Source organism: Bombus fervidus, chromosome 8 (genome assembly GCF_041682495.2).
Source record: "Bombus fervidus isolate BK054 chromosome 8, iyBomFerv1, whole genome shotgun sequence".
NCBI classification, from domain to species: domain Eukaryota; kingdom Metazoa; phylum Arthropoda; class Insecta; order Hymenoptera; family Apidae; genus Bombus; species Bombus fervidus.
Genome location: NC_091524.1, coordinates 3489434 through 3511514, shown reverse-complemented (window position 1 = coordinate 3511514; position 22081 = coordinate 3489434). Strand labels below are relative to the sequence as shown.

Below are 22081 nucleotides of genomic sequence, written 5' to 3'. Positions count from 1 at the left end.
TTCCTAGCGTGTGTGAGGTATTGACGTACGCACTGAATACGTGTGAGGTAGGGTATTTAAACAGAAGTACTGAACTTTCGTCGAATAATGTAATCAACCTCTTGGAACAAACGGAAGCAGAGCAAAAGAGAGAAAAGCGATTATATCTAGACGACGTGCCATTCTTGCGGCACCGTATATTATATATCTATAGGGAACCGGATAATGCGGTCATCCTTGCAACGATCATCTCCAAATCTCTCTAAACCGTATTACGTTGCTTATAGATTACGATAATTATCCGTTTGTTTTAATAGCGCTTTATATTGTACGTAAGGCCGAAGAATTTTCCTCGTGACAGCGCTCGAGTACTGCGAGCCCTCGTTGAAGTAGTCTGGCTTACAGCGACACAATAGAAATGCTTCCGAATGGGTCTGCTAGTCACAACAGTTATAACGACGAAGAGATCTTATTAAAGTCCCATTTTACCGTCCTTTCGCTATGGTTCCCTAAAGTTGCTCGGGATCTTTGAAGTTCCCTATTTTACGTTGACATACATAAAACAAAACTGCAGTCAACTTTTCCACGATGCTTGTTCGCTAGCTGATAACGCGGAAAGCGTTGACTGTGCTTGCATAATCGATGCCGTTTTGAGAAGACAAAGAGTACCAGGAGGCGAGGCAGAAAGGATAACTCAGAACAAGGAGTACGAAGAAATGATCCAGATTTGGCTATCAGGAAATATTTAAGGGCTTCAAAAGGATTAGCATAGAATTTGTCCTCCCGAATATAAATTTCGCTCACTCACGTTGCAAGATTGATCTTCTTCGTCCCATCGGAAACGACAATTGATTCTCCCGTTGCACTGCAATTCAGCGGCGATGCATGTTGCATCCTCGCAATAAAACTCATTATCGAGGCAAGCTGCAACAAATTAACGAGAACATAACATTGTTATATATTCTGATTAGATTTAAACTTCTCATAGAACAGTCGCGTTCAATGTAAAATTAGAAAGGTAATTGCTTGATTTTACTACTAACTCTTCCGCGATATTAAAGCAGCACGAACACGAGAGTGACTTTGTTAGATAGGGAAAAGAAAAATGCGAAGGAAAGCAGTATCAAATTTTTAAGTATCAACGTCGAGGACTTGTTAATCTATTGTTCTTATAATCTCGCGTTTATACTGCGAACGAAGAGCCGTACAAGAAAATTTTCATTTGAAATCTTATCGTACGAGAGATAGGGAAATAAGTGAATTTTGCCCGAGTCCGCGGGCAAGTCGCTCGTAAGATATTAGTTCTGCAAGGGTGGCAGGTGTAGAGAGGCTGAAATTCTTCTCGTGCCGAGATAGAACGGGAAATTTCATACGTGTATCTGCACCGCAGCGGCTTACTCCATTTGCCATTCAGCCAAGTCTACCACCATTAATTTAGAACTGGGATCCGTCCGCGAGCGATTATTCTCTGTGATATGAACTGGTTAAGACGATTATATATTTTTATCGATATCAGTATCGATATTGTAATCGTCAGCTCTGGGTATTTGATTGGGCTTGAAATCGAACCAGCCCACCGCTTAAAAAAAGAAGACTTCCGGCACGCAGTCTTTTTCTTTTGACTGTGAAATATCGTACGAGTAATAGAAGCAAAGGCATTGTGTCCATGATTCCACTTTTTCCGTGTCGCGAACGAGTATATCTATCGTTCTATGGAATTTTAACTATATTTCGTATAGTTCCACGATTCAAGCTCCGCGGAAAATTTAATATTTTGTTCTCCGTAGTAAAAGAATTATTCGAAGCATGCAGCAAGAGGAACACGTCTGACCAGTTGGAAAGAGTAGGTCGAACCTAAGAAATTTTTCATCGTTCTTGTTGACTTCATCAGAATCAAATCGCGACTTCGGTCGACTAAGATTGATATTTTCGTCTCCCAATTTGCTACTTTTTACTGTATTATCGATGTTTCGTCTATTATTAACGAGTCCTCTTCCATAATCAACGTGTTACGTAAACTATCGGTAACATGTCACTTCGGTTAATGGAATGTCCGTATTGTTAATGTCTACCAATTTATGATCGTTGACAAACAGAGAAATTATAACCTTTCATTTTATAGATGATTAGTCGAGCAATCATCTAATTGTTCTTTCGTTTCTTCCTAGTATTTTTCATTGTTCGTATGTTCGTCATAAAACGCAGGCGAGGCGACGTTAATTCATAAATTTCCATTAGACCAGTATCTGTCTATTTCCAAGCACGAATGCGTTCCCGGCGTTAAATTTAATGAAACTTAACACCAAATTACTTGCGTGCCGTGAATAAAGATCTTCGCGATATTCGCACGGCGTGCGTTATAATTGAAATTAGACTTCCTGTTTCATGACGATCCGTGAGACACCAGTTACTAACGTGTGTTCTATTATCATACAACAAGTCGTTATAAAATGTAATTGCGTTATCTCCTTTTGTCTCTTAACAGATCGTTCGCGACATATGAGAAATTTCTGTAATTTCCTGGTATTCGTGACACGCTATTTAATTAATGATTTTATCAAGCGAATAAATATTTATACACCTTATCGGAATGAACAGTTTTCATATGCTGTGCATAAAGCTTGAAAGCTTTACTCGTTGTCGTTCATTACATTTTAACGTAATGATAACTATGTTATCGTAAACACATGTAAACATACCCAGCTACATGTTAATTAACATTATTGGCTAATAACTTGCCCCGTAATATCATGATTTGTTTGTAAAGTAAAATTTTCATTAGCTATTCGATACGAATATTTAATAAGAGCGCGACAGTATTTTGTCAGGGAGAATATGCAATTCCTCGAACGAATCTCAAACGGCAATTGTATTCGGTGAAGTAATATCGTGAATGATATTACGCGGAGATAAAAGCTGTCGCAGACAACGGTGAACAATTAATCGAGGATGTTTGTGAACTCACGTTTGTCTCCCGGATCTCTGTCTCTGAGCGCTGTCATGACGGCCTCAAAGCTGCTGTTCAGTGCTTTAGGCTCCGCGTAAAACCTGACAAAGGCGGTATTGGTCCCGATGAGGACGGTGTCGGCGATGCTGCCGCAGAAATTCTTCTCTCTAGAGGACATGTCAGTGCGTTCTTTGAATATGTCCACGAAGTTGGCGTCGCACTCGTTTGGTCGTTGCAGTTTGAAGGGATCCGAGAATACCAGCTGAATCTGAAAGTTGTACGTGTTCCTGTGATAAAGCTCAGTGAAGGACCCTTTCCTTTTCCCTCTATCTCTGTTCTGATGACGAACGAGAAAACCCAAAGGATTTTCACCAATTACTCAGATATTTTATGAGGCAAAGCGGGCATCACAATTACCGGCATTTTCGTGCCAGACGTTTGACCAAATTTCGTTTGACTAAAAAGAATGGACGTCCAGATAATGATGAGACAGGGATCAAAGATAGTCTGATAGCAAAGGGACAAGTCATGAAGTATTTTCGACGATTCAATTCAAAATATAGGGTGCATTGCACGTTTGTCTTTTTGTTGTTGCGTACTTTTTAATGAACTCATTTAAAGGATTATCGAGACATTATCGACAGAGGGAAACTCGTGAAATGATATTAGCGAAACGTGTTGACGTAAATTGACGAAATTGACGAAATTACCTTCCATCCTTCGTTGACGGTGATGTTCCACATGCAATCCAAGGGAATGCCTTCCTTCTCAGCGACAGTCTTCTTGTCCTGCACGTCATCGCTGCTAATAATTGCCTGCACGCCATTCACGTATTTGACACACGGCTCCGGTTCTGGTGGCACTCCCGCTGTGAATCACACCTATTACAGTATTACGCTTTCCCCAGACTCATCGCCAGGTGTTTATTTGCATCGACTAATTCGCGTGTACGTTTCATTTCTCGCGTATAATGCAACTCGCTCATTTACGAGCGCGAGCTTCGATGCCAATGTCGAGAGCCAATAGAAAACGTATTCACCACGAGCCAAACAGCGTTCGTGGGTCAGAAAGGGACAAAAAAGGAAAAAAGAGCGGGAAACGTGGACCGTGGGAAACAACAAAAAATCTCCAACCATTGTTCGAGAAATAATTGATTTCCCGTGCCGAATTGGCATTATAAAATTCGCGGCCGGAGGAGCACAATGAACAAGAGGAAATGAATCAAACGTGCGAAAAGATTCATCCCCCTGGCATCTGATTAATTTCCTTTCCCGTCGGTGCTTGAATTTGACGTTATCATCGTAGCAGAGTTTTAATGTTTGTCCCTCATTAAGACTGATTCGCGGCAGTTTCGAAAGCCATGCGTTTTGGAGCGTATTAAGAGCAACCAAATACTCAAACGGCATTCATCGCGCTGGATCAGGGCAAATGCGCGGAAATAATGAGCTGTATGAGACGCGAATGAATATCGGCGCCGTATTTCTGGCAATCTGGCCTACTCGAGCAGAGCAAAACGCGAAGTTATTGCGAGGAAGACCGTAATATGTATAAGTACTTATGGAGTATTGAGTTAGCATTGCCGTAAAACTGATTTGTAAAACTACAGGAAAATGCAAAATTGGAGCAGATGTATTGCTTTGTATGGACAATTTATTCTGGAATTTTCAACATGAAACTCGGCTCCAACTGTAACATTTTATGGATTACTGGAGCAGTACTCAAATATTGTCAGTGTTTCGGTACGGTAACAGAAATTACGTTGAAATTATTTTCAGTCAGCTTCGAGCACTAGTTTTTCGGCATGAATCGCGGACGTAGAATTTATTACTAGTCAAGATAAAAAAAATTCTGTACAGAGGTCGCAGTTGGAGCGGGAAATCCGGTGAATTGGAAGCATCCCAACGTTCGCCGATGTCGTCGAGGCTAATGTCCGACCGAGTATTCTAATCTGAGAACCGCCGGTCATCACTCGCGTTTGTTTTCAATGAATGGGCAACAATTTTTATCCTGACATACAGATATTTCGCTAGTTTCTCTCTTTCTGTATACGCGCGCGCTCGAACTTTAATAAAATTCATCAACGAGAAGCAACTAATCGATATTTTCCTGATCCAAAATATTACTATATACAGACCATGACTTATCAGCACGTGATGTACGTGCACCATGTTTGCAGAAGCTACGAAATAATTTGCAACTTCGAATTCCGTATCTCGCGAATAATCTCAACGGACTCTTGATTGGAATAGGTTCGTTTCTAATAAGAAAATCCTACTGCGACAACGTGACAGACGGGTACATGGATCGAAATACTGTGGACTTACGATAGGTTGGTCTTGGTATCATACTCCAAACGGCCTTGAAACCCTTGTCCTCGATGCTATCGTCACTGTGGAATCGTAGCCAGAGATATCTCGTCTTCGACGTGATCTCTGGGGGGAAATTCTTGCCACAGAAGTTACCGAGGAGATTGGAGTAGCCGTGCTGGCCGTCACGTACCTCGAGAAAATCGTAACGACAGTCTGCACTCCCCTCGAGTTTGAATTCGTCTCGAAAGTCGAGCTTCAACAGCATGCCTTCCTTAGCTGAAACGAGAGAAGGGTAACGTTCTCGTTAGAAACCGTGAAAACAGCGAATACAGAGACGTTTCTCCGAATTGAGTGATTTTTGTAATCATGAAAGAAACTGTTTATCGAAGAATACAAAAGTAAGCTATTTTATTTTTCTTGTACGGATTTATCAGTATTTTTAATTAACGTTACAAACCGGGTAAAGAAAAGAAGAGAAGTAATCTAAGAAGATACAGATATAAAAGTACAGGCAGAAAAGTGAGTATAGTATATTCTGAGAGTAGTTTGATTTCATAGTCTTCATTTATCAATTGCTCCGGAGAAGAGTTCAATTAACAATAATATTCGCATAGCTGCATATTCTGGTGATTTATTTATTCGGTATATTATTCTGATAGAATCAATAAACGTAAAATCGTTAAAAAATTCAACGGGGGAAGTAGAGGTTTTGCGTGAAGGGTGTGTTCGTGTATTAAAATTAATTAATTGAAGGAGCGACAGACAGTCTATTAACAACAAGTTATTTATAATTTTGGAAAGAAATAAAATGTCAACTAATCTTCTTTCTCACTCAAGTATTGGGTCTGTGGAGTACAGCGTCGTAGTTATGATCACAACTATGAATAGGACAGTTTAGCGAACGCGATACAAAACGTACGAGTTTATGTTGTGATCTTTCAATAAACTGAACATATTTAGTGTGATATGGTGACCATATAACGCTTGCGTACTCAAGGTGGGGTCTAACCAGAAAGTCGTAGAGTTTTCAGTTTTAAAGGGTTTCTGAAGTGCTCGCAGTATCTGAAGATAAAACCATGTAATCTGTTTGCAGAATTATGTATAATAACCGATTTTGTAAATAATATTTCGGGATAATATTTTTAATTTGCTATTTACGGAAAACCGTGACCTAAATACGAAGCGATGTCACACACGCATTGTTTGGATTGTTATGCATGAGTTTGGCCGATTGGTCGGCTTACACGACGAATGTTCTAACGTCGTTAACGTTGAAAGTCGACCTGGCAACCGGCCAGGTTATTCTTCGTATTCGTCGCACAACTTTTTTGACTCGTCTTATGCCGTAAAGTACCCGGTTTAACTTACAGCGCGGTACTTTCTATGTGCTTTTTATCTACTGGCAAAAAGCAACTCATTTATCGCGACATAAATTCTTGGAAAGAATTGATCGTTAAAAGAAGCGGCCCATAAGATTCCGCCGACGAAGCTTTTCGTTTTCAAGAAGAAGGTTAGGAACTTCTGCTTCGTCGGATATGTTCTTTAATACCTGACAAGTTATCTGGTGAGCGTTAGAGTCGCGAACTTATCGTTCTCACGTTTTCCACACAATAAATCGAAATCGATGTTCTTTTATGCGCGACAGAATCTCGGGCGTATGGTGACATCGTGAACGTGCGATTTGCAAAATCAGGCTGTTCGATCACTTTCTTAGCATCGAACTGTGCTATTCGTATCTAAATCCCAGTCGATCGCTGATGCGATCTGTAATGAAGTCGTTGGCATGCAAACGCGAGTTCACTTTCCTCGCACGTACCAAGATTATCCAAGAATTATTTACCGCGAATCGATCGTTAGAATTCACTTGATCTTTCCAGCAACGCAACGAGGGGAATTCCGCGGTATTTGGCTGTAGGTTGTGTGCGTATAGTTCTCACGTTTCGTTTCACTTGCTGAATCGTAGAGAGATTGCTGCCGCTCTGTCGAACAATTAACGCGTTTCCAACTCTCTGGTTCCTCTTAGGTATAATTATTTCAAGCTAGCAAAGATTCCTTCGCTAAAATGAGATACGCACGAACGCATATGGATATATGAAATCGTCTCTAAATTCCAAATGGTTCGACGAACGCTTTGTACCATATAACACAGCGGACATCGGACAAGCGGTGAACCAAAACTCCATCGTGTGTAGGGAAAGGATAGTACCTGCGGGTTGTTTACGGTTCGCTCATAAATACTTGATATTTGCGAATAAAATATCTCATCCGGATCGCCATTTGTGCGCCGCGTAAAAATTTATACCCGATCCATCGCGATATGAAGGAAATTATTGACTGAAAATCATGGTATAAAAGCCGCGTATTTATTTCTGAGCGTTCGCTAAACGCCACTCGAAGAAATAGATCGTCTATTCTCGTGGCAATTAACAGTACGCAAATGGTTTCCGTGAATAACGTACTCTGGGGATGTACGCGATAAATTGTATTGATGATCCGGATAAGGTACGATTTCGAAACGAGTATTATTAATGGCTTTCTCACTATACAACCGCATAGGAATGTCATGCTCACGACGAAGCTGTTATTTTCATTCGTGTATTTATATTACGTTGTGAATGAAATTCTGGCTATCATCTGCGGCCAGCCCACGCGAACAGCGAACTCGTTTTCGTCCGAAGGACGGACGAATATTTTCTATGTGAGACTTACCAACAGCACGAAATCCGTCGCGACATGACACATCTACTGTAAAAATCGCAGTTGACAATTGATTCCGATGCCTCCGACTGAATCGAGAACGGTATCGCACGTGACACTAAAATGTCGCGACTTCGCCATCGAACAACGACCGTTCTTGGCTCTTATTTGAATGGCGCTTCGAGCCTTCCATTGATGGAACCGCGTTTCTTCGACGCGAAGAAAGAAGGAAGCGATAAAAAGCGGGACAGAAAAGAAGGAAGGAATAAAGGTCTGCGTCGCGACTATTTTCTCGCAGGGGGAGGAAACTCTAAAGCGGTGGCAATCTCGCCCCAACTACTGTCCGCTTTCGCACGGAAATACCAGTATTCCAGTCGCGGTGCGATCGATCGAGTTTTTCAACAGATTCAAAGAGTCTTCTTCTCCTATTTTCACGCTTCATTATCTTTTGATTGTGTCACCTTCCGCCTGCTGCTTGTAATCATTGTGGAAATTAAGGGCCATTCTCAAAGGGTTTCGCAATTCTCCGCTATTGTACAACGTTCACGATTTATTTATCAACTCGCCTCTCGCGTTTCCTTTCCTCCAATTTCTCAGTCTTTTCAAAAGTAAGCGTCATGGCGTTATGTATATAGTTACACCTGTAACGGTGTCACTGCGCATCGCAATTCTGGATGCCACGAATTTCTATCGACCCAGTCTACCTAATCGCTGAGCGGCAAACGTACTGCGAAACCACGAATCTAGTAATTTCGAGCGAGAGGGTGCGATATCTGTTCCAAGTTTAAGCTTTCGCCGTCGTCGATATCTAACACCAACTTTCACGACGTCTCAGCTACCGTGAACATCGTTTACGTATGGAGTAAATGGCTTCCGTCATCGCAGAACTTACCTGAGCCATGAAATCCAAGGTACACGCAAATATTCGACCATTCGTGTTATTAGTGTATATCACGGTTCTAGCCTGACATCCTACGAACTCGTCTGTCTTGGAATCCGCTGCCATTTTCCTCTGACTATCAGGTTCCATACCTCTTGTCTGCCATAACTACTAGCGTTCCCCTCCCTATAAACCCGTCGAATTTTCACCGGCGTTTCGTATTTTTCGTAGCTCGCGTACGAAGAAACCCCGCGAGTCACGAAGTCTGTACAAATTTTCGCACATTTTCCACCAGTATTCCCGGGAACTTAGAACGAAAGCTCGAGGATGATTTCTACGAGAACGTGATTAGAGTTTCATTCTGCGGCACGATCGTAGAAATATATCCGTAACTAATGGGCGTGGATTTTATCCATGATGTCAGATATTGAGAGGTATCGAGAAGGATAAGAAGAAAGCCTTTCTTAGGTGTCTACCGCAAAAAAATATTGCAATCGTACGTGCTTAGCTTTCGTATACCTAAAATTTATTACTGGTCTTTTGAGTAATTTCAGACCACTAATTTTAAGAGATATTATTATATTTAATGTGAATTATAATGTAGAATATAGTAAGAGTCGAAAATGTATAATTACCTCCATTTGGAAATGTAAAAAGTTACTCATCAACCAGATTTTTCTAGGGTACAGTATAAATTTTATTCTGGTAATTTTAGTGAAAATTGTTCAAAAGTTTCTAGAAAAAAGAAGAGTAACGGGCTTTTGAAGGTCTCAAGCCAATATCCTGAATTCGTGGTCGTAATAATGATCAGCATCTCCACGGGTAGTTCATCGAATTTTCCATAGAGATTCGCAAGATAAGGAAGAGCGTTGCACGGTTCCTGGGAGTTGAATGACCTAGTCGGTCTGTTCTCGAAGCTCCGGTAAAATGGTGTGGTTTCCCTCCTTGTTTAAATCGGATATTTATTTCTTGCAACTGCACCGCCGATTAATATTTGCAAACTTTTCCCATGGTAAACCCGTAGTAAAATATTCTGACGCGTGCAGGTATTTATGAAACGAAAGCAAACAAGACATTTTTAATTCGAAACATTGACATAAAGTATAACTATTTTTTTTTCTTTTGCAAAAACGAAAGTAAAATGTCGATATTCGATTTTATATACGCGTTGGATTTTGAACATTACGTTTTCTGTTTCAGACTTTGTGATTTCGTGAAAATTTTTTGTTCAAATTTCAACTTTATGCTAAATCGAATAAGTACACTGTGTACTATAGCATCGTTTCCAAAGTAAATAAATATAAAAAATATATACACATTATATATAAATAAATATAAATAAAATAGTATAAAATTAATTTATATCTAAAAACAGAGCTCTCTTTATGCTTGAAGCCGAAACGATGTAAAAGCTTCTTTATTCGAGAGAAATGATGAATTTATAACGCGAAAGTAACGTCAATTCAATTCTTTGCTGGATAATTTCTTTTCAATTTTCAACTTGATTATTTCTCTGACGACCTATCGCACCCATTTCCACGCGAATAGAAATAGTCTGTGTTCTTGAAGCGATGGAATTATATCGGCCAGTGCAAACGACGTTTCATCGAATATTGAGCTAACAACCTAATGACAGATGTAAATAAATTTGCACTCGGTATTTCGCTTTCATTGCGCGGCAAACGAGCAAACTTTATTGCGATTTTATTTCACTTTTCCTTCGAGTGGAATGGAATAAGAAGGGGAGAACGAGGTCTCCATGGAATCCAGTCTCGAGTTTACTTTCTGTTACGTTTAAATCCCTCGAAAATGTTTCGTGACCTCTACTGTAACCTGTCTGGAACTCATTTTTTCATGGTCGATGATTTATGATATCCTATTCAGATCCACCCACAGATTCGTGTAATATATCCATTTACTTTGAGGACGGCCATTAAATCGGCAAAGGGTCGACGATAATAGATCTGTCTGGTACGAAGGATTATTTCTATGGTATAACGACGAATATCGAGCGAAAAACAGTCGCGAAAAAGTGATCACCCGTCTTGTTTAACTGTGCGTAAAATGTCAACCGTTCGTTAAATTATATTTAACCAAGAGTCGATGGAAAGGCATCGTAAAAATTGGATAGTGATCATCCGATGTAAAAAGAAGGAAACATTTTTATGGTTTTCATTAACGCAGGAGAAACCAATGAATTGGATTCCGCGAAAAACCGCCGTTAGAGGGAAATGTAAAGGGGAGAGACACGGCTATATTTTACACGGAGCCGCGGCAAGGCTAGCTATATTTTACACGGTATTAGGCGGCTTAAGGACGCTACGAGTTTGGGAAATAGAGCGAGCCGATTCTTTTACATTCGCATCAAGTCGTATCCCGTTGAGTGAGAACATTTAACGAGCATTCCCGACAAGGATGACCGAGAAGGGGCATGATCCACCCTGAAAAGCGAGCCATTTTCAGAGATACGTTGTTAAGAGCCGATGAAGGGGAGAGTTTGCCGAGACAGATCCTCAGGGATTTTATATACCAGCGCTCTTCTTTATCTACACTTTGGGACGCGCGTATTGCTCAATGTTCAATCGTGAATTAAACAGTTCCTTCAACGGTATAATTTGATGAAATTTTCGAGTGGCGCTTTTCTTTGGATTTTGTCCAATGTCTCTCTAAAGATATTGTCACAATCGTTTGAAGAAAGGTTGATTTGTAGCAAGGAGTATCGGGAGAAAAATTAACGTATCGTAAAGCACAGATGAAACGACATTACGTTCGATTCGCTCGGTGCGCGCAGGTTGAATTAAAACGATTTGTGTCGCGCTTCGAAGGCGATTTTCTTGCGCTTATTCAACGTTACGATTGAAACGAACCGAGAACACGTCGTTTTGTCACAGACTGATGTATAGACATCAGGATAGAATAGATGGGAATGCATCGATGCACTTCGTTGTACGTGCTTAAACGGTCGCTCGGCCGAGATTTCCGCTTTCGTAGTGATTCATTGCAGTTAGAGGTGCGTTCGACGATGCCACTCGTCATGGAACGCGGCTGTAGAGGACAATGGAGAACGAGCCAGCCGCAAGAAGGAATTAACCAGCACCAACTTTATCACAGCTAACTGCGCTGTCCTTGCTCCCCAATGAATTTACCGATTCGAACACGGACCGAAGTAATTTCAACGATCGAAATCGTTAAATCGCACGTAATCTCTGGCCGTTCCGTTGATTAAAAATGTCCGTGGAAAAATGTCTTGGTTCTTTATCATTTTATCGCCCATGGAAGTTGTGACTTCTTCGTTAGCGTGGAAACATATTTTGTGTTATCTCTTCTTTCCTTTTTCACTGATAAATCACCTAACTTTCCTACAATCTGGTTTACTCTCGATTGATCTTTCTCAACATAAGTTAGGCCGTTCCTTCGACGGTGCAATTGGGGTGTAATCGGTAGCAGTTTCTTCGGTAAAGTTGATCGATGGGAACGCACATTGTGGGTGGTCTTTAGCGCCATTTTAGTTCAAGGACAAGCGCAGTGTCTTACCGCAATTAATGGCTTCCCTTGCACAGACTCTCGGCCTTAGAGTATTTCGATGTTCCACGAAACACGGAGACGGCAGAAGGGCGGTCGCCCTTGATTTACGTGGGGTCGCATTAAACGGTTCTTTGATGGCCCCTTACCTCCTGAGTGGTTGATAACTAGATTTGCTCGTCCACTTTGGAACTTAGCCACGACTTCCTCCTATCTCCAACGATTCTAGAAAGCCTTTTTCTCTCGGGCTCTAGGTTGCTACCTTTTTCCTTTCTTTTCTTTTTTTACCAGTTTCTACCCTTCAATGTCTCCCGCGGGTGATGTCCAAACATCGAAAGTATTAACCTTGCTGTCGAATAGCACGATCGCGTCTCTGATTTACACCATTTAGTACAATTCCGATCGCTTTCAACGTAGAAACTGACAATAATGGTGAGATATAAGTGGTAAAGGAGATAAACGAACGTACCTCGATGTTACACACGCGGTAGAGGGAAACTTTTTATTGCTAGTCTGTGTTCCGTAGCGTGAAACGCGAAACTTGGCAGAGGTAAGAAAGCCGTGGTACGCTCGTCGACGCGCTTTAAATTGCGCTTGCCTACACTGCTGGTAAATTGGTTGGTGGTTACAGGTAACGAGACAGGGAGAACGAACTGGTAACGAAGTATCAAGTAGAGGTGATGTCTGCGAAAAATGGAGTATGATCGAGTTTCGTGTCGTGATCGTGATCGCGTTCGTCCAAGTGTCATTCGCAACTTTTCGCGTTTCGGCTGATCTCCGCTTTCTTTGGTTATCGTTCGCGAAACGTGGTGTCCTCGTTATCCACCTTCGAAGGTCGATCTTCTTTATTCGACATTGGAAGTCGACCGACGCCCGTAAATGGGATCGATAAGCGGCGTCACATATTCCTCGAGCTTAGAACCGATTGTCCTTCGCATGGATGATTATGTCACGGATTACGCTAATAATTTATAAGCTGTATTATCGGTGAATTCCACCGATTTGGCGATGGCGACGATCGCAAAGAGAGAGAGTTTGATTATTCGTTCGTAATTAGAAAAGAAGTTGTGTCGTTTGGTCAGGTTACCGCACGGTTCTTCGAGGGAGATCAAGCGTACCCGTTTAACGAACTGCTGTTCTTCGAGCCCCATTTCTTCGTTATCCCACAAAACGGAAGAGGTTCGATCGCGTTTCATCCGGCAAATGCTTATTCAGTCTCCAACCAACTGTGATCTCATTAACGTGCCTGAGTGGCTCCAACTGCTTAAAGGTGTCCCACATTTCATAATGATACCGATGTAACCACGTTATCGTGTTCACGAGCGAGCAATTAAAAAGGTTTCATCCGTGCAATTAGGACCTTCTCTCGATGCCGGTTTCTCTGGAAAGGTTACTTGGCCCGTTTGCGTGAGCTCTTCGATCAGGAGCGTCAGCCAGAATAGAAAGAATTAAAAAGGAAGGCGAACGAGAGCCGTGTCCGCGTTATATAGTGGAGTCGATTCATTGACTCGATTATTGTTCTAATTTCCAGTGTTTCTTGGAACTTGCCGATGAACCAGCAAAATCCGTAGTTTACGACCGAGCGATTTTCTAGAACGAGAAAATGTTATCGTGGCAAATGCAATATCGCACAAGCACAACATACGATGGATGTTCCATCGCGAATGTTTCGCTCTCGATCAGTTATTTTATTCGAACGAGATTCTCCAGATGTATTTTTTCTCCTTCTTTTTTGAATTCTTTTGAAAAATTGCAGAAATCCATTAAACTTATCGATACAGCGTCGCGAAAAAGAAGCAAATGGGAATGGACTGATCACATTGACGGATTTATCGTGCCCTTTCAGTAATCGCACCATACATTTAGGTTGCATTAGTCTCTGCGGTCCGTGTGTTTTTCCAACATAGGATTCGTACGAATCTGAAGCTGCATCGGAAATGCATACAGAATACCAATTCCGATCTAAACTACCCGTTATCTGTGCTACATCGAGCACACAATCAAGTAGTCTTTGGACTCGATCGTTCATCAATTCGCAATTGCAGTTGGACTCGAACGTGTACATAGATCTGCCCTCGCTTCGAGCGGTTCGTCTTTGCGCGTCGCGACAGAAGAGAGAAGTTCGAATTGTTCCAATTAAACTTTGATCGTGTCTGGCCTGTCGCCGGGACATACCGGCCGAAACGTGATTGAAACATTGACCTTTGTTTCGCTCGATGATCCTCCAAAAGTTTCGACGATTCGTCGTCGTGTGTCGAGAACTAGGCTTTCGTCGAGTTTAACGAGTTTACCTAGACACGTAAGAAATCATAGGAAGGAAACGAAGGCGGCAAACTAGGAACAGCACTTGAAATAACAACGATTGCGCTGTTGAATTTTGAAACGATGGTAACTAAATGTGCCACGGTGCAACTTAATAGCACCGTTGTTGCACAATTTATACAATTTCAAACGATTTAACGGAGAGTGAATTGCTTCAATTTACGCCAAAACTTCCTTAATCCCTGCCAGTTCCGTATTGATGTTTAGGATAATTGGATGTCGTAATTTACATAGGGTGCTTAATATGTCGTAATCACTTCGATCAATGTAATAGCGGTTGCGATGCATCAACGTATTGGTCCTTGTAATGATGCTAGTTATAGTATGTTGTTCGTCACTAATCGGTTCGTGAGTGTAAATAACCAGAGAAATTGAATTCCATATTTACGAAAACGATCTTTCGTGTTATTTTAGAAATAATTTCTTTCACCGGTGTACACATATCTATTCAAAAATCTTTCGATTAAATGATTTCAATCGTAAATAGCTTCTAACCATAGCATAATCGGTGTTCCTAAATCATCTAATCACATTGTGCTGCAAGGATCGTTTAAGCTAACGTTCGTATTGATCCTCATTTCCTTTCAACATCAACGATATAATTTCGTTCGTACGAAGCGTTAAACAGGCTATTTTAAACGAAGATTATACTTTCTTATCAGTCGACAAGCAATTGCAGCAGCTCTCTCTTATCAGCTGGCCAAGATAAACCGTGGAAAGAATATTATCAGAGAAAATACATTCTTAAACGTATTCAGTGCACGTTGTAACGGTTTAAACTCGCTACGTACCGCAGCTATTCGTAATCCATGACGATCCTCCCTCACATGTAAATCCGAGCCAATAGCGTAGCGCACGTTAGACGCCCAGAAAGGAAATAAGGCACATCGGTTCGTATCGACATCCGGTTGTGTGTGATTTACAAGCGGTTCAATCTGAATTTATTCACCGGTCTGCAAGCTACGCTCATAAATGATTTACAACGTTGCCTTCTGATATTTATTTTTATTTGGAAAACCGGGAATTTTACGGTTTTACATAAAGAAAACAGACGCGACTGCTGTCGAACCTATCGTTTCCAAAACTCGGCCGAGGACCAGCGATCGCGGTGGATACTATTTTGGTACGTCAGAAGAAGATTCGGCGCGTCCACAGTCTGAGGCTCGTCGACCCTGACTCAATTTTCAACACGACCCAGCTGCCCTCGTTTGCTCAATTCGACGCGTTTCGAGGCGTTTGGATCATCTAAAAGGAACGAGCGTTCTTCGAATGGCGCGTGCCTTTTACTACCTCTTTCTTTTCGTTTACTCACCCTAACCCTGGAACGAAAGAACGAAAGTGTTACGGGTGTCTCGCGTCACGGTTCGTATATTTGACGTAAATGGAACCATAAATGCACGTAATTACGTTCGTTATCCACACAGTATTCTTCAGGAACTTTCAGAAACCGTGAAAAGGGATACCGATAAAAGATAATGAATATCTCCATCATTTTCATGGAATCAAGTTTTTACATGATTGTTCGGGAAATGTTTCTCGCGTTCCTCGCGAGAATGGATTTCCAGTCGCCTCGTCCATGATTTATCGATTCGTTATCAAAACTTGAACCCAGGCATGATTTATTATTTCGACTCGCATTCGCCAGACCGTTTTACGCAATTACTCTTCCCGGGTCGGTTGATACGTCAAGGATGCAAGAAGGATGTAGTTTCGCGTTGAATCCACGGTGGTAAAAGTAGCGTGGAATCAGTTGTTTGCTCGTCGCGAATCGTAATGCGTTTCCTTTACGAGCGATCGGTCGCGACGAAACACCGCAGTTGCCGACGCTATTAATTCTCCGTGCTAGTTTTCCCAGTGGCCCGTTTATTATAAATTCGATGCTTGCCACTGTTTATTCGACATCCGAGCGGACAGCGGGAAGGGAAAAATTGATGCGCTTCTTTCGACTCGCCGACGTGCACGAATGCATTGTATCGACGAACGGCAGAGAAATTTACTGTCGGCATCGGACAGTATCTCCTCGTCGGACCAACGAAACCACCAGAGTGTATCAATCACGGCGTCGCGCGTGTTAGTCGTTCGCCCCTTTTCGAAGTTTGGTCGGTGCCGTAGCCAGCAGGCTACGACGAACTTATACATATGAAACGAGTGGAATATCAAACTCGAACTCCGACGTGCACAGTTAGCGTCTAGTTAATTCCACGAGTTATCGAGATAAGTGGGAATTCGCTGCTATAATAAATTTACTCTGTTTGATGTAATATACCATGCTCGTAGCACTTCGTGTTTCGAATATGGTACAATATCAAAACGCTTTTGCAAAGAGTAGACTTTTATCTCTCGAAACGACTTAAACGAGAAAGAGAAAAACGTTTACTTACCTTCCAGAACTTTCACGCACTCCGTGAGGTTTGGATAGTTTTCTGGATACCTTGGACTGTAAAATTCTTGTTTAGTGTCGTCACCGATAGTGAATTTCTCGCACGCGTTCTTTTCTGCAACGTGCCTCATTTGACGACGTATAACGTCGTTTACAACGAACGGAGTCGGCGTTGTGCTGACATTCCTCCGATTTTTCCAGGAGTCGAATAACTTGGCTTTCTGCGTCGCCACTATCTACACATATTTGAAAGTTACGTGATAGTTTACACGAGGTGTAAGGAACTTTTTCTTGGGTATTACACCTAGTACGGTTCAATTTTAAAGCTAACGTTAGTTTAAGTCTGGCAGGATTGAAAATTTACACGATCGATAAGCAATAATCCTCTAATCCTCAGGTGTCAGGTCGTTAATTATATAACGGCGTAACGATACTTTGGGTAACTGCTATCGTGATAACGTTAAATTATAGTTATCGACCTGCTGTAAAATCATTGGCTACGCGGAAAATATATATCTACCGTTATTACGTTAAAATAATGTATATTATTTCGCGTTTAATTCTTTTATCGCTCGAGATTTCATTAGTCCCTTCGTTTTCAATTGCCTTATAGCGAGAACGAAGAGTGAAACCAGATCGTTTCGTTCTCAACCCCTAGTCGTGCAAGTTACATAGCAGCGATAATCGAGAAGACGTAAGGTTAACAGGAGAAACATGATACGACTTACGTTGTCAAAACTTGTCGGGGAAATGATGTTCGCGTTAAAGCTCGATCGTTCTGGCGTTGATTGGATAAACGTCCGTGAAGTAGATAGATTTATTTTCTGCCTTTCTGCCATACTCCTCGAAAACACGGTCGCATTTTCGTTCGAGACTTTCACTTTTCCCGTGTCATTCTTTCCTGTCCTATACGTCGCTCCGATATTCCTGTGCATTTCGATCTTCTCTTCCTCCTCTTCGTCCTCGTCCAGGCTCTCGCTGGTCGGCTTTAACAAGTCCAGCGTGACTCGTTCCCGGGAGCTCGAGCTGTCCGCGTGCCAGGAAGTTGTCTGGTGAAACTTTCCGATAGATTTGGTTTCTCCGGTGGTACGTTCCGTACTGAAGGACGAGGCAAAGGTTCGGCCGCTCCTTCTCGCGTCGTACGTATTCCACAGTGACTCCTCCGTCTCGCGTGTGGCTTCCGCGGCCGTCCCAGTGACTGAAACATTAATGGTCAAGAGAAGCTTGTTAATAGTTGCCATTTTCTAATGGTATTTTAGTTATTATAAGCCTTGTATAGTACTAGAATATTCTCTTCTCGGCGAAATGTTTCAGCCAACGGAAATCTCGAAATATATGTTTCGCTCGACGAACCGCTGCAGGAACTCAACATTGAGAAATTCAACGATCCTGTAATCGGCTAAGGATGTTATTCTTATAATCGGCTAAGGACGGCATTCGTTAAATGTAAATTCTCTTTCTTTACGTTAATGCGTTTGTCCGTGTTGAGGTTATTAGATGTATGTGAATACAAAGGAGCGCGTGGATAAATTGTAAAGTAGAAAATATATTTTAAAATACTGAAGCGTAAATACAAGTCGGAATATAATTGAGCTGATCCAGATCCGCTAGCAGTGTTACCCTATGACTAAAAACCCTGAAGCCAACGTCGCTTATCTACTGTTTATTGTTTGCCTTCGATGCAGTCTTTTGTCTATACGCTGTCGATGGCTTCAGTACTTGAGAAAACTAAAAGACCAGATGTAGAGTTTTCTTAGAAGCGATAACCACTTCAATAATCCGTAATATGTCGAAAATTGCACTCGCGAAATTTTATTCACCACGGGCTTGCCATGTGAAATATGAAGGAACGTAGAGACGGAAAGCAAAGGAAAAAATAAAATAATCGGCCAGAAACTAGTTTAGGGCGATCTAGTCAAGAGACTACGCTCTCGACAAAGACGAAACTTGTAATTCGGTTCGCGAAAAAAAAAACGCGGTCCAATCGATTTTGCTGTTTCGACTATGTTTATTTTTTTCTCTCGTTTTTCTAGTTACTATCAACGCAGTGCGCGATCTGGGTTTGACATCGACCGACGCACAAGCATAGCCGAATTCCGTTCGATAGGTAACTGAATTTGTCATGGAGTTGTGCGACTTTCTCGAAAGGCCGTTATCGAAACGAACGCCGTAATTTTCGAATTTATTCTCCACTGGCAAAATTGCGAAATCGTTGAATAACCTACGACGAAACGATTCGACTCTCGTGCAAAAAGAGAACAAAATTAACGTAAACACGTTCTTTAGTCCCGATGTTTTATAGCGGGATATGAAAGATTTTCATAAAAGTTTTTGAGATATCTTTCCCTTACCGGAAGCTATTGTGTAAATGTTCCAAGCATATGGATTTTAAATGGTACGAGTTTTCCCATTTTCTCGTTAAGCAGCGAGTGCATACGACAAGCGCAATAATTCACAAAAGGATCCGTTTCAGAGGAATATTGTTTCGAGATTTATGACATTACAAGTTCTTAATTTAAGGAATTTCGTGCTGTAGATTTGTAATTTGTTTATTCTTAGTTTTAACGTATTTACTTTTCCATTGTCTACTCTTATAAACTCTGTATATTCTTTTATAAATAACTTTAGCGTGACAATGGAGTGTGAAATGATAAAAATCCTCCGCAGCAAAGAATAAGAATTATTTTCCTACGTCCGTGTCGAGTACAATTTAATCAACCACACCCGTATATCATTCTCTTTCGCGGACAGTCCGTTAATTTGCATCATTTATGGACGTACTCTTTTCACGCAAAATGTCACATGAATTGTCGTCACGTCTATTACGTAATCTTGCTGCCTGTTCTATGGAACTCACAAATTTCATTAGCAAATATTAGCACACGAGATACTAGACGTCTCCCACCAGACGTTTGTTTGATTATTTTTGTACTTCAAGGAAAAATGTATAGCTCGGACCCGTTGGAATTTGCTCAGTATACGTTTGTCCATTATGGAATGTATCATTGAATCTACGTTGTTCTTTGACAGCATCGATATGCAGAAATGTGCAAACAGAACTTTCGTACGTCGTGTCGCTTGAAAAGATCGCCGCTGTTTCAGAAGTCTTTGTCTCTGTCACTGTCACGGGATATTCAACGTTGAACATTCCATGCTCTTGGAAGATTCTTTTCTCTTGATTCGAAATTCTGCAATATATATCAACAAAGAGTTCTCACAAAGATCTGGGACAATTTGGTAAATTAGATTTAACGGCAACTTAACTACACTATTTTATATTGGACGGATTCGACGGATTTGCAGCTTTGATTAAAAGGTGTTTAATTTCTTCAAAGTATGTAGTTAGGAATTTTGGAGCGTGCTCGAGGCAAAGAGATCAAGGAAAATGTTAGAGTGTCTGCAGCGGTTTCAACGGTGAAGTACCCCTCGACTGATTCACGTTTTCCTCTCTAACCGACGATGCCACTTATCAGCTTGCGCTTCGACCGGTTTATCTTGAAATTTGAAACGCGACATCGTCATAGAGCTTCCTAGAGAATCTCGAGAAATTCTTCGGGCAAAGCGTTTCTGTGGCTGATTTCTTGCTGCAAAAGTCGCGCCAAAAGTGTATATCTTTTCCTGTTAGCCACGTAAATCTGATCTTTGCGCGTGTAGAACGTGTCCCGTTTTCCCTTTTCACACCATTTTCGTACCGATGTTCCTTTTCTTTTTCCCCTGTTCAGTGCCTCAGTTTAAAAGCACGTTTCTTCTTCCATCGCTGTACCAGAAGAAAGAACGACTGAGCACTATCCTCCTTCTTCCATGTACCGCAAGATTTTACCACGTTGTTTACGGTTTTATTCCTTTTTCCTTTAAGAATCTCATCTTTCTTTCGTCGAGATAGGATCCACCTCGATTTCGTACTCGTTTCTACCTAGTCTACACCTTTTCCATAGCCAGCTAGTAATTGTTTTCCTCGCAGTACATTCCGCTCCTCATTTCGCCAACGGCGTTTCCGCGTTTTAATAGTTGACCTCTCCTTATCGTAACACGAGAAACCTAATAGTTGGAGAAGTCGTTGGTTTTCTATCGAACTCCATGTAACTTTCGAAATTTAGATATCGAGAGTTGGTGCGATAACGACAGACAATTATAGATACGATGTACTGGCCCGTAAAAGCTACATGATAATTCAAATAAATTGGCCGGCTGGTTTAACTATTTGTATTAGGTACCGCAATGTCAGACTGCGCGCTGGTCTGAGTATGATACCTTCTATTTATAATTTCCCACGGGATACCGCTTTGCGCAACTGTCTAGCTCGCCTGTGTCTGCTTCTTTTCCCTTTTGTATCATTTAATTTGCCACCAATTCATTTTCTCGCAGCTGGGCATGCACGTGGTCCCGCTTCGTTTCATTCTATTAATTGACGACGCCCCGGGACGCAATTAACGGAACAAGCGGAGAACGTTTTAATGTAATGTCGAACGGACCGTGGTCCGAGGTCGAAGTTCAATTTCTACCGTTCGCTTCTGTACTCTCCGTGAAATAAATCCTGTTACCAAAAAGAAAGGAAAAGTTAACAGTTAATCAGCTAAACTCTACAGCGTGCGAATCCCTGCAGGATTAACACGAATATGAATCTTTCTGATATGTAGCAGCCAAAGAGTGTTTGTTCGATCGAAACAAGAGAACGTCCCGCGAGCTGTTGCATAATTTTCAAGAGACAGAGCAAATCCTTTGAAAGATAACTGAAAGCCATTTTTGTACATTAATGGGTTTGCTATGATTTGCCTTTTTGCGTTTACACCCCTCCTATTGTTTAATATTCAAAGTTTCGTGTCGAGTTTAAAGCGAGAATGCTTTAAAAGACAAAAAGATCGATAGGACTGTGTGACGAACAATAGAGTCTAGTTCAAATCATACCTGATGGTAATTACCTTGATAAATAGTATTTACTTGTGCGTAAATTAACCTAGTTATATAACCGAAGCTTTGTTCTTCGATAGTTGGAACGATTCGTATAAAAAAAAAACAACTTATAACACAATGGTATAAATTCGCCA

At 41.3% G+C, this 22081-nt stretch overlaps 1 protein-coding gene across 5 annotated transcripts in view; it reads right to left on the bottom strand.

Moving 5' to 3' along the window:
- Neto (Neuropilin and tolloid-like) overlaps positions 1 to 22081 on the bottom strand; it is an 83256-nt gene that overhangs the window by 15697 nt on the left and 45478 nt on the right. For all 5 annotated transcript variants that reach the window (XR_011800370.1, XM_072008090.1, XM_072008091.1 and 2 more), the window contains exons 3-8: positions 17765 to 18234; positions 17038 to 17272; positions 5251 to 5511; positions 3637 to 3794; positions 2945 to 3194; positions 788 to 903 (exon numbers count right to left, since the gene is read on the bottom strand). Coding sequence is in view for 4 of the 5 variants with exons in the window: in XM_072008090.1 (XP_071864191.1) it covers positions 788 to 903; positions 2945 to 3194; positions 3637 to 3794; positions 5251 to 5511; positions 17038 to 17272; positions 17765 to 18234 (1490 nt within the window). In the remaining variant the exon portion in view is untranslated. The remainder of the gene's footprint in view (positions 1 to 787; positions 904 to 2944; positions 3195 to 3636; positions 3795 to 5250; positions 5512 to 17037; positions 17273 to 17764; positions 18235 to 22081) is intronic.